Source organism: Fusarium musae, chromosome 1 (assembly GCF_019915245.1).
Source record: "Fusarium musae strain F31 chromosome 1, whole genome shotgun sequence".
Taxonomy (NCBI): domain Eukaryota; kingdom Fungi; phylum Ascomycota; class Sordariomycetes; order Hypocreales; family Nectriaceae; genus Fusarium; species Fusarium musae.
The window spans coordinates 1,369,521-1,382,931 of record NC_058387.1 but is presented as its reverse complement, the minus strand read 5'-3'; the positions used below and the strand labels follow the sequence as shown (position 1 = coordinate 1,382,931).

At 27.7% G+C, this 13,411-nt stretch overlaps 2 protein-coding genes across 2 annotated transcripts; both read right to left on the bottom strand.

The window, feature by feature from the left end:
- Positions 1-660: 660 nt before the first annotated feature.
- Positions 661-1,770, bottom strand: J7337_000438 (uncharacterized protein; the record flags this gene model as incomplete). The annotated part of the gene is made up of 2 exons (XM_044818191.1): positions 661-1,526; positions 1,596-1,770. The coding sequence occupies 2 exons, from the start codon at positions 1,768-1,770 to the stop codon at positions 661-663; spliced, it is 1,041 nt and encodes a 346-aa protein (XP_044685893.1).
- Positions 1,771-2,786: 1,016 nt separating this feature from the next.
- On the bottom strand, positions 2,787-4,166 carry J7337_000437 (uncharacterized protein; the record flags this gene model as incomplete). The annotated part of the gene is made up of 2 exons (XM_044818190.1): positions 2,787-3,822; positions 3,895-4,166. The coding sequence occupies 2 exons, from the start codon at positions 4,164-4,166 to the stop codon at positions 2,787-2,789; spliced, it is 1,308 nt and encodes a 435-aa protein (XP_044685892.1).
- Between the last annotated feature and the right edge of the window lie 9,245 nt (positions 4,167-13,411).

The following is a 13,411-nucleotide window of genomic DNA, read 5'->3' as shown; positions in this document are numbered from 1 at the left end:
CACATCCGCTCCAAGCTCTGCCCACCAGGACTCAAGTTACCAGAAGTGAGTTATGTAGAGAGCTCTAAAGCTCGCCTCGCCATTGATTTGACCATATGGAGACTTGTGTTTTTCAGCCTGGTCCTCGAACATGGTGTCCAAAGGTTACCCATTGGATGCTGAGATAGCTAAATTGACAGTTTCATCATTATATGAAGGACATCGCACAACAGACTTGACAAGAGACCGTCAGCCGAGAGATATACGAAATGAATACTTACCATGAGACTATGGCAGCTGCTTTAGACAAATAGGGAGCCTCGAAATCGTTTCACATGAATCCCATCATCAAAACAAGAGTTCAGGGACCCTCTATCGTAAGCAGAGGTAAGAATTGAACAAGTTTGATTCATTCGTGGCCTGATGAGCTCTATCAGGCAGGTATCATTACAAAAGACAACAGACCAAAAGGATACCATGGCAATAAAGGGAACCGATCAGACTCCAAATGTCCGCCGCAGGCCGCAAGAGTTAGTAGACCTCTGCCTTCAAGCTCAGGCCTTTTTACAACCTCGGGTAAAATAGACCCGGCAAATAGCTTTAGAACCATCGACCAAAGTCCTCTCCAAGATAGAAGAGCAATATTCTCGTAGCAGACTATCTTTCATGGAAAGATCTCGATCAAGAAATTGTAGGCATTCTGGCCCCTTCATTCGCCAGGCCATCTGCTCGGTGATTGCCGATATCACTGGCGTGTCCTTTCACCCACTGGAAAGATGTTTTTGACCTGGCTGCATCCCGTTCTCTTATCCTCGCTAACACGCCGCATACAAGGTCCTTGTTCTTGACTTCATGCCCTGCTGCAGTCCTCCATCCATTCTTCTCCCAACCGGGGCCCCATTGTGTCACACACTTGATGGAATACTGGCTGTCAGACACAATCTCAACGTCCTGTGTCGAAGGCGCAATCTCTAGTGCACGAAGTATCGCCATCAGTTCAGCACGCTGGTTAGTCTGAGGTTCGCCAGGAAGACGCTCTGCAAGATTACGCTCGTCATTAGGGCCAAAGTAAACTCCAAGGCCAGCACGAGAGCCAGCCTGGCCGTTGGCAAGACTGCTGCCGTCGGTCCAAATCCTGAGTACATTTCCATTTATTTCATGATTAGGCTCGGCGCGAGGTGCAGCTCTTGGTGCAGCTTTTGGTCTTGGTGCAGGCTCAGCCTTGACCTTTCTAGTAGATGTTTCTACAGCTTCAAAAGCGGCCCCAGTGTACTCTTGCGTTTCCTCAAAAGATAAACCCAGACGTCGGCAGGTCTCAGGGCTGGCGTGTTGTCTAATAAAATCCTCCGCGTCTTCTTGCGTATTGAACCTCTTGTGCTTCGGTCCAGAGACCTCTGTGACTTGTGGCTGGGCCTCATCCCAGGTGTGATAGATACCTGGAACATGGCCTACAGCCACAGCATAGAACTTCTTCGGCTTATCCTCCGATGGGTTCTCATGACCCGCGACGAAGGCCTGTGCATCTTCTCTTGTTAGGAATGACTTGACTAGATATTGGTCAACTAATATGTTTGTAATGGCCTAGGTTTTCACCTGTCCATAGGATCGCTACTCACATTTCGCACCTGGGAAACCTGTTGTTTGTGCTTGACATTCATCATAAGTCGAATAGACGCCAGGCTCCCTTCCATGTCGGACAGCGTAGAACTTTGGAGCGTTTGCCGTTTTCCTCATCTTGGACGATGAACCTGCCCCGAACCCACCACTGGGGGCGTTGCGCTTCTTAACCATTTCGGCGTCGTGTTCGTCTAGAGGATCTGCGTAATCGATGCTGCAACTGTCTCGATCGAAAGCCCTGGCCGTGGGGGTAGTAAGGAGAAAGTTGAAAATCGATAGTTCAACAGGTCCTCTGCTCGCGGTAGGTACAGATGCAGGTCGTCGCGAGGCGCTTATATACCTGCCGTAGTGGTTTGCTGATTCTTTGACAGAGCTCGTGAAGCTACGGGTGGCCGTCAATGCAGCCTTAACTCCAACGCCAGGACTGTCGCGACAGACGACGGCACAAGAGGGAAATCGGCGGCCAACGAGTCATAGAAGATGCATGTTGATGGTCAAAGTAGCAACAAACAGACAGGACTGCCCCCTGCTTATCGATAATCTCGAAAGACCCACGGAGCTGGCGAGCTTCTTTGTAGAGGCTAAGGTATGGGTTGGGTTGGGTTGTTTGAAAGGTCAAAGGTGCAGGGTGCAGCACAGATACAAAGAGGGGCAGGTCCTGAAGCGCGTGGAGCAAGGGTCCATTCACATCAGGCACTCTTTTAGTAGCAGACATACAGTACGGAGTACATCAATGAAACAATGCAAAGCTGAACAGGAGGCAGTCAATATTCCAGACAAGAAAAAGTTAATTGATACATCTCATGTTGCGTAAATAAAGCTAGCATGCTACAATGAGTTCCACGTCCGACTTCTTCCAATGCTTTCTCCTCCATGCCCAAGCTATCGTTACAAGACCAACGCCAATATTTGTTAATCGACTCCTCACCTGGTATGTAAAGAGCTATCTAAACCCTTTGTGTGTTGTCCAGCCAATTCAACAGCTGTAAGTAAGTCCATAAAACGCACCCTGCCAGGCAGTGGTAGATAATCGTCATCATAATATCGGCCTGGACCATTGCTGTCCGCAGGCGGTATCGTGTGGCATGTAATACTCTATCATTGCTCTTCGGGATCTTTTCTGTCACTTCAGTTTCGCGTGTATAGCAACGGAGCCGATGAGTCTCATATCGACCTCGGAGGTGGTAATCCTAAACATGAGTGATGGGGTCAAGAGGAGGCAAGTCGGGTACGCCATCACGTTCCCATTCCCAGGCCATCAAGCTCCAGTTGAGCTCTCGTCTCCAAAAGAGCCCCAGTCCTCGTCCACCTCCATCAGGACGATCGTCTGAGCTCAATCCTCCGCTGCGAGGCATGTGTGTAGCGAAAACAGCCTTTCCCATTCGAGAGTGAAGGATGCCCATAGAGCAGGACACACAAGGCTCGTGGGTAACATAAAGCTCGAGCCCGTGGCAGAGATAACCATCTTTGTTCGGATGCTCTTGTTCGAAGCATTGCTTCTCTATCTCGAGCAATGGACCGTCTTGAAATGCGTCATATTCGAGATTGGGCGCCGTGAAAGGCAGGCCGCCGGCTCGTCTCTCGTGTCGAACGAGTTTCTGGGCGACCATGCTTATAGCACGAACAACACAGTGCGTCATGGGGTTGCTGGTACCCTCCAGCAGGCCGCACTCCTGATGCCAGCGAGCATCTCCAGCAACCCCGACAAGTTCGACTTTTCCTCCCTCCCTCTGAACAATCACAGCTCCGACAGCTTCGCCGATCCCGGTTTCTTTAGCTTGTAAAGCAACACGATGGGCTAGTGCCATCCATACGGAGGCGTCGTCCTTGATATCTTCAGTTCCGCGGGCTACTATACTAGGGTGTGGGCCCAAAGGGTTGTTCTTCCGATATACTGTTGGCCAAAATTGAGAAGACCACATGGCCGCTTGTATCTGAGATGTTGGTGCAAGTAGTGGAATGGGTATCTTCTCGATGAAGAGGTCACTCTCCGCACCCTCAACAATGGAAAGAACCTCCACTAGTTCCTCTCGGGTGAAATCTTTGACTTCTCCAATTATGATGTAAATCCATGTCGATTTGGATGTATGGATTTGGCGTCCAACTGAACTGTCATTCATAAACTGAGTCTTCAGGTGGGCGGGAAGATCACCGGGCTTGGAGCATCTGCGCAGATGAGGCAGGGGGTTAGCGCTGTTATCATCTGGTCGCATGTTACGCAAAGCCCTATATAGTTTCAGTAGTTAGTATCAAACCCATGATTCATTTTGTGTACTCGGGGTCTGGAAGATGGCGTACGTGATGACATCGTTGGCTTGTTTGGTAGGTGCCCGCGTGATGTACGCATGAGTGATGGTGTGATCCTGCCGAACCTCCTGAGTTGTTTTGAGGGGGATCAAGACACCGCGACGGGTATGTCCTTCTTTCAAGTCATCAATCAGGGGGTTTGAGAGAATCTCAGATGGACCGCGATGCTCGGTCTTTGGGGGCGCAGACGCCTCAACAGGCTCAAGAGTTTGGCAGACCTCACCAGAAGGCCCAGCGGCCGAGTTGTCTTGAGTGGCATCCATCTGCAGCCCTTGGTATCGCCTATGAACTGTGGTTAGCTACTGATGCAAACAGATACAGTAAGTTCAGAACATACTAAACGTGGTCTTCGTGCCTGTGAAGAACTCGGATGGAAGTAAGCGCGATGTTTCGGGGTTGCAGCAGTGTTACGGTAGATGATGGCGAAGTTTCCAAGATTAGTGACGTGTTGAGAAGAGAGAGTTGAGAGTTTAGGGAGTTGAGTTCGGGGGAGACGATGAAGAGACGACGAATGTTGTTATGATGCGAGGAGGTCTCGTGACGAAAGAAGGCGCAACTTGGGACGAATTTAGGCAAGAGCGCACCACTTTTCACCTCCGACTCTCTTAAGGTACCTATCTCTTGTTCTTTCTCCTGTTTAAACACTTTCATTAGTCTATCCCCAACCAAGGTAACTCAGGTTATCAACAACCATTTGCGGTGGGCACTTACCCTTTACTATATTCTTCGAAATAAGTCTTTGGGCATGAAGGATCAGAGATGGATAACTGTTTGGAAGTAAAATAGAGAGGATCTTGCAATCGGATTGGAGGCCCAATGAACAAGTTTTGGGCGTATTTCGCTACCATTCGAAGTGAATGATTCTGCACTTGATTCTGACAGTGGCAGCGGCTGGCAAGAAACTGTCAAGTAACTGTCTGCAGTAACGCCCAATAGCCAGCGGTTTCTTTGACAATTTTTACTTCCAGGTAGATGACCAGCTGATGGTTATTAATTCCAGGCTGTGAATGGATGAGCTTTTCGCTTTCACTTTCCAAATGAATTAACTCTTTCACTGCTTTGGCAGGATCTTCAAAAGGCCTGCTACAAACAGAGCCCTTTTGCGATCGCGAGCAGCTTTGATCGAGCTTTCCACGCCTAAATTCTCTTCGTAAGTACACGAAACATCGATAAGGGATTTATCGTGTTTTTCTGTATTGTCCACTTGGACTGTGCCTTCAGAAAGTCCTGTATTCCCATCAACTCGTTGGCATTAAGGTTGATAAGTTCTGTCAACCCTGTGGATCAATTGTGGCGGGGTCCTGCATATGTGGCTACGGATCTGTAAGCCACTTCTTCCAACTTACCCTATATGCTTTAACTTACTTAACCATCATCGTATAAGACAACTTCCCTTAAATATATAACTTCTTAGTAAATGCTATTAAGGAGCTATACTTAAATATACTAAAAATACTAATAGAATATAAAATACTAAAACTATTATAATTATTAGCCCTAGTAATAAAACTATATTTAATTTTAAGCTTAATATACTTAATAAAATAGCTAGAAATATATAAAATACTTTTTTTAAAAATACTATAATAAATATTTATAATAAAAATATTATAATACCTTTTAACTTTATATAAAATAGAAAATATATAAAAGATAATATATTTACTAATAGTAATATTATTATAGCTAAAGAATTACTTAATTTAAATAATACTTAATATAATAATACTAGTAAAAAGCTAAAAATAATAAGTAATATTTTAAAAAGTATTATATTTAATAAATTATAATATATTTTATATAAATATAATATTATTAAAGCTTTTATATAAATATTTAATAAAACTATAAAATAATTTATTAATAATATATAAATATTAATAGTAAAAGTATTTATTAATAGCTTTTTATTTTTTATTAAATAAATAATTAATAATACTTTTTTAAATAACTTTAAAGTAATTTTTATATTTTAGTTAATTAATAAACTTTAATAAATTATAAATTATAATAATCCTAAGTATTAATTAACTATATTTACCTTTAATTTATATTCCTTATACTGCTTTATATTACCTTATAACCTAATCTAATCTATTACTAACCTATTAAGCTAGCTTTAGCTTACTAATATTTACAGTTTTCCCCTTAATACTAAAACCTTTATTTTATAATTTACCTTTTTACCTCTTTTTTTCCCTTTATTTCCCTTCCTTTACTTTATAATAGCTTTTAATTCCTATAATATAATATTTATATTATTAATTTAACTACTTTAACTATATATTTTAACTCTATAAACTATACCTAGTATTAGCTATTACTACTATTTAATTTAATAACTATAATAAAAGCCTATTACTTTATTAATAAGTCTTAATCCTACCTTAAATAATTAGCTAGGTCTTTTAAAGCCCTTAATTTACTTATAATAATTAATATAATAAATATATTTTATATATCTAAAAGCCTTATAATATAATTAAAGATTATAAGATTAACTTATTATATTAATATTAATTTATTAATATATAATAGGTCTTTACTTATAATATTTAGATATTAAAAGAAAGTATATAAATTAAGGATATTATTAATATTAAGATTATTAATATTAGTTAAATTACTATTTATATAAGTATTAACTATTATAATAAGATAGTTATAGCTATTAATACTAATTATATAATATAATATCTTTAGATAGTCTTTATAGTTTCTAGCTTATTTAAAATTAGACTTTTAAGGTTAAAGCCTTAGTATTAATTACTTTAACTAGGTAATAATAAAAAAGGCCTTTAGCCTACTAAGGCTAAAGAAAATATCTTTTTATATTTATAAATTAAAGCTACTTATTTAGTTAGATTATAAAATTAAAAGTAGCGCTATATAACCTTAAGACTTACTTTTAAAGTTATTATATTTTTTAATATTATATATAATGCCTTATATATAATATATTAAAAAATAAGCATTATATTATATTATTCTTATTATAAGACCTTATTAGCTATACCTTATATATTACTATAAAGACATTTTATCTTTTTAATAAATTATAATAATAATATTTATATTATTAAACTTTAGACTTTAATTATATAAAAGAATTATAAATTCCTTTAAAATAATAAACTTAAGCTACTTAATTATATAAATTAAAATTATAATATTAAGGTTTTTATTTAATTTTATAATAAATCTTTATATAAAAATAAAAAACTAATAGTAATTAAATAATATATAATTACTATTACTAAGCTTAATATTATTAATATTATATACTTAATTAAAATTAAATTAAGTTAAGTAATTTATTTTAAAGATATAAGGGTTTAATAAAAAATTATAGCTTATATATATAATATTAGTATTACTTTTAAAGTAATTATATTAAAGCTTATATAAAAGTAATATATATATATAGTTATAAATTACTTTAAAAACTTTATTAATATTATAAATTAAATAATAATTATAATTAATATCTTATTAAGTAATAAAATTAAGAATTAAATAGGCTTAATATTAGTAAAGTTTAAAGCCTTTAAATATAACTATAATAAGTTTATAAAGCTATATAATATAATAATCTCTTTTTTTAAAAAATTACTTTAATAATTTAAACTTTTTAATTTAAGTAAGTAATTTAGAATTATTAATAAACCTGCTTTTATCTTTTAATATACTAATTACTAAAACTTTTACTTTAAGTATAACTATAACTATAACTTAAAATACTTTTAATATAATTAAAAAAGATATAATAATAACTACTTATTACTTTTTAAATATATTAATTATTAAAAACTATATTTTATTAATAAACTTATATATTTTTTTTATTTATAATATAAAAATAGTAAAATTTAAAAAATTAAAAAAGCTAAATATAATAAAGCTAAAAAAACTAGCTAATAAATATATAATAATATTAATTTAAAAAAATTAATAAGCTTTTTTTTTTAAAGGTATTTACTTTTTTTCCTTTTTAATAGTAAATATTATATTAAGATTATATTACTTAAGTAAATAACCTTAAAATAAATCCTTAAAATAATCCTATAACTAGATAGCTATTAATAATATATTAAAAAGTAAAAATATCTCTATAATAATATATAAGATATAGCTAATAAGGTCTTATAATAAGAATAATATAATATAATACTTATTTTTTAATATATTATATATAAAGTATTATATATAATATTAAAAAAATATAATAACTTTAAAAGTAAATCTTAAGATTATATAGTATTATTACTTTTAACTTTATAATTTAACTAAATAAGTAGCTTTAATTTATAAATATAAAAAGATATTTCCTTTAGCTTTAGTAAGCTAAATACTTTCTTTATTATTATTTAATTAAAGTAATTAATATTAAAGCTTTAACTTTAAAGGCTTAATTTTAAATAAACTAAAGATTATAAAAACTAATATAAAATATAATATTATATAATTAATATTAATAATAGCTATAACTATTTAATTAAAATAATTAATACTTATATATCTAGCCTTTTAATTAAAATCTATAGCTTTAAACTTAATATTATATTAATTTTTTAATTTTTCTTAAAGTATTATAAAATTATAAGAAAATACCTATTATATATTAATAAACTATTAATAATATAGTAAGTTAATCTTATAATCTTTAGCTATTAAGTATAATTACTTAATATTAATAAAAATAGAGCTAAAAATAAAGCCTTTAATAATTATATTATAAATTAAATATATATATTAAAAGATTTAGTAAATTACTTAAAATAAAGTTAATACTTATTAAAGTAATAGTAAGCTTTTATTAATAGTATTATATTAGGTAATAATAATAGTTAATATTAGCTATAATTTATAAAGTTAAAATATATAGTTATAGTAATTAAATTATAAATATAAATATTATATTATAAGAATTAAGGGCTATTATAATATAAAAGAAAGGAAATAAAAAAAGAAAAAAAAGTAAAAAAGTAAATTAAAAAATAAAAGTTTTAGTATTAAAAGAAAAACTATAAATATTAATAAGCTAAAGCTAGCTTAATAAGTTAATAATAGATTAAATTAAGTTATAAGATAATATAAAGTAATATAAGAAATATAAATTAAAAGTAAATATAGCTAATAAATACTTAAGATTAATAATATATATAAATAATAAAAACTAAAGATATATTTTTATAAAAATACTTATTATAATATATTAAGTAAATATAAGTAAGAATTTAAAAGTATATAAAGTAATACTAGCTTTAGTATTTAAAAGCAGTTATATATTTATAATTATTTAAAAGCCCTAGACTTATATTATAAAAAATAATTAATATTATACTAAAAGATATATAGTATATAATATATACTTACTTTACTTTATATAGGAAAATAATAATATAAGACTTAGAATTATAATATATATTTTAATTAAAAAAAGATTAATTATTAATTAACTAAAATTATATAAAACTTAAGATATAGTTTAAATATAAATTAGTAATATAATAATAGTAAATATCTATAAGTACTTAAATAAAGATAAAATACTAGAAATATTTAAAGATTAAAAAGCTTTAATAAGATATATAGTTATAAGAGACTTTAATATATATTATAACTTATAGTAAACTAGAAAGTATAATAGTAAAGGCTAAAGAGTAATAAACTAGGCTATAGATTAAAATCTTAGCTTTTTAAATACTTTAAATAACTTTATAAATAAATATAGTAATACTATAAACTTAATATTCTTTAATATCTTTTTAATAAAAGCTATTATTAAAAAATACCTAGCTATTAATATTAATTACTTTATATTAAATATTATATTAGACTTATTAATTACTACCCCTTTAAACTTAATATAATATAAAATTATAAATAAAAATAAATTTAAAGAAATAATAGCTAAAATAGTAAAATACTTATATAAACTAGAATCTTAAGTATTAATTAGCTATATTTACTTTTAATTTATATTCCTTATACTGCTTTATATTACTTTATAATTTAATTTAATCTATTACTAACTTACTAAGCTAGCTTTAGCCTACTAATATTTATAGTTTTTCTTTTAATACTAAAACCTTTATTTCCTAATTTACCTTTTTACTTCTCTTTCCCTTTTTACTTTCCTTCCTTTATACTATAATAGCCCTTAATTCCTATAATATAATATTTATATTTATAATTTAATTACTATAACTATATATTTTAATTATATAAACTATAGCTAATATTAACTATTACTATTACTTAATATAATATTATTAATAAAAGCCTACTATTACTTTAATAAGTATTAACTTTATTTTAGGTAATTTACTAAATCTTTTAATATATATATTTAATTTATAATATAATTACTAAAGGCTTTATTTTTAGCTTTATTTTTATTAATATTAAGTAATTATATTTAATAGCTAAAGATTATAAGATTAACTTACTATATTATTAATAGTTTATTAATATATAATAGGTATTTTTTTATAATTTTATAATACTTTAAGAAAGATTAAAGAATTAATATAGTATTAAGCTTAAGGCTATAGATTTTAATTAAAAAGCTAGATATATAAGTATTAATTACTTTAATTAAATAGTTATAGCTATTATTAATATTAATTATATAGTATTATATCTTATACTAGTTTTTATAATCTTTAGCTTATTTAAAATTAGGCTTTTAAAGTTAAAGCTTTAATATTAATTACTTTAACTAGATAATAATAAAAAAGGCATTTAGCTTACTAAAGCTAAAGGAAATATCTTTTTATATTTATAAATTAAAGCTACTTATTTAGTTAGATTATAAAGTTAAAGGCAGTAATATTATATAACCTTAAGACTTATTTTTAAAGTTATTATATTTTTTTAATATTATATATAATGCCTTATATATAATATATTAAAAAATAAGTATTATATTATATTATTCTTATTATAAGACCTTATTAGCTATACCTTATATATTATTATAGAAATATTTTTACTTTTTAATATAAACTAAAATATATATTAATAATATATTAGTTAAATAAAATAGTTAAAATACTTATTAATATATTATAAATAGTACTTAAATTTATTAATAAGCTTATAAGAAGATATATTAAGGAATCCCTTTAATAAATAGAAAACTATATAATAATATATAAAATATAGCTAAAAACCTATAAAAGACTTAGCTATTAAAAGGCTTAAAAAGAAAAGAAAGCTTTTTAAAAAATAACTTATAATATTAAAAAAAACTTTTAGAGATATTAAATAAAAGAGATTAATAAACTTAATAATATTTTTAAAATTATATAATAAATAAAAAGCCTTAGCTAGCTTTAGCCTTTATTATTAAAATTTAAAAATAAAGTTTATAAAATATAAAAAGATTATATAAAAATACTTTAAAAAGTAATCCTAAAGAGATTAAGTAATAATAATAATATATAAGATCTTTAGTTACTTATAATAAAAAAGAAACTCTTTTTTTACTTTATAGTTATATTAAATAAAGTAATTAAAGCCTTTTTAAATATAAAGAATACTATATTAAATATTAATAATATTATAGTAAAGCTACTATATATAGCTTAGTTATATATAGTAGACTTTATTATATAGCTTTACTAAAAGTGCCTTTTTATAAGCTATTACCTTTTAATATTTAAAATAATATAAGTTATAATAATTTTTAAAATAAGTAAATATAACCTAGCCTTATTAAGATTATAATACCTTATTATATTACTATTTTATATAAAAAAAGGCTTTAAAAGACTAGTAATAAAAAAGCTAATATAAGCTATAGTTTATTATAAAGTATTTAGCTAATAATACTTTAAAGCTTTTTTAAAATACTTAATAATAAATCTAATTATAGTTTTTATTTATAATATAAAAAAAGCCTTAAAATAAAATATAATAATAATACTAGTATTAATAAATATTAAAGGTACTTTTAATATAGTATTAGTAAATAAAATAGTATTTAGATTTTAATAATAAAGCTAGCCTTTACTTTTTATATAATAAATAAAACCTAAGTATTAATTAACTATATTTACCCTTAATTTATATTCCTTATACTACTTTATATTACCTTATAACCTAATCTAATTTATTACTAACCTATTAAGCTAGCTTTAGCTTATTAATATTTACAGTTTTTCCCTTAATACTAAAACCTTTATTTTATAATTTACCTTTTTACCCCTTTTTTCCCCTTTACTTCCCTTCCTTTACCTTATAATAGCCCTTAATTCCTATAATATAATATTTATATTATTAATTTAATTACTTTAACTATATATTTTAACTCTATAAACTATACCTAATATTAGCTATTACTACTACCTAATCTAATAGCTATAATAAAGGCCTATTACTTTATTAATAGATCTTAATCTTACCTTAAGTAATTAGCTAGGTCTTCTAAAGCCTTTAATTTACTTATAATAGTTAATATAATAAATATATTTTATATATCTAAAAGCCTTATAATATAATTAAAGATTATAAAATTAACTTACTATATTAGTATTAATTTATTAATATATAATAAGTCTTTACTTATAATATTTAAATACTAAAAAAAAGTATATAAATTAAAGATATTATTAATATTAAGATTATTAATATTAATTAAATTACTATTTATATAAGTATTAACTACTATAATAGGATAATTATAGCTATTAATATTAATTATATAATATAATATCTTTAGATAGTTTTTATAATTTCTAGCTTATTTAGAATTAGGCCTTTAAGGTTAAAGCCTTAATATTAATTACTTTAACTAAGTAATAATAGAGAAAGCCTTTAGCTTACTAAAGCTAAAGAAAATATCTTTTTATACTTATAGATTAAGGCTACTTATTTAATTAGATTATAAGGTTAAAGGCAGCACTATATAACCTTAAGACTTACTTTTAAAGTTATTATATTTTTTAATATTATATATAATGCCTTATATATAATATACTAAAAAATAAGTATTATATTATATTATTCTTATTATAAGACCTTATTAGCTATACTTTATATATTACTATAAAGATATTTTATCTTTTTAATAATAAATAGAATTATTTATAATAAATTGCTATATTATAGTTAGATTATAGGAAATTATTATAAAAATTAAGCTACTTAACTATAGATTTCTTTAAAGCTTATTAATATTATTAATTTTATATATACTTTATATATAGCTAATTTATAAAATTAAAAAAATAGACTTAAGTAAATTCCCTAGCTTATACCTTAAAACCTATAATATAATAAAGAGATTTAGCTATATAGATAATATAGTAATATTAAAAATAAGCTATATATTAAAAGAGATATTAAAAGAAGTTAATATAAATATATATATATTAATTTCTTAAAGAAATTAAAATAGTATTACCTTTAATTATAAAAAGATAAAAATAATATATTTTACTAAATATAAAAGAGATAAGTATATTTCTTTAATTATATACTATAGCTTTTAAGTAAAAAT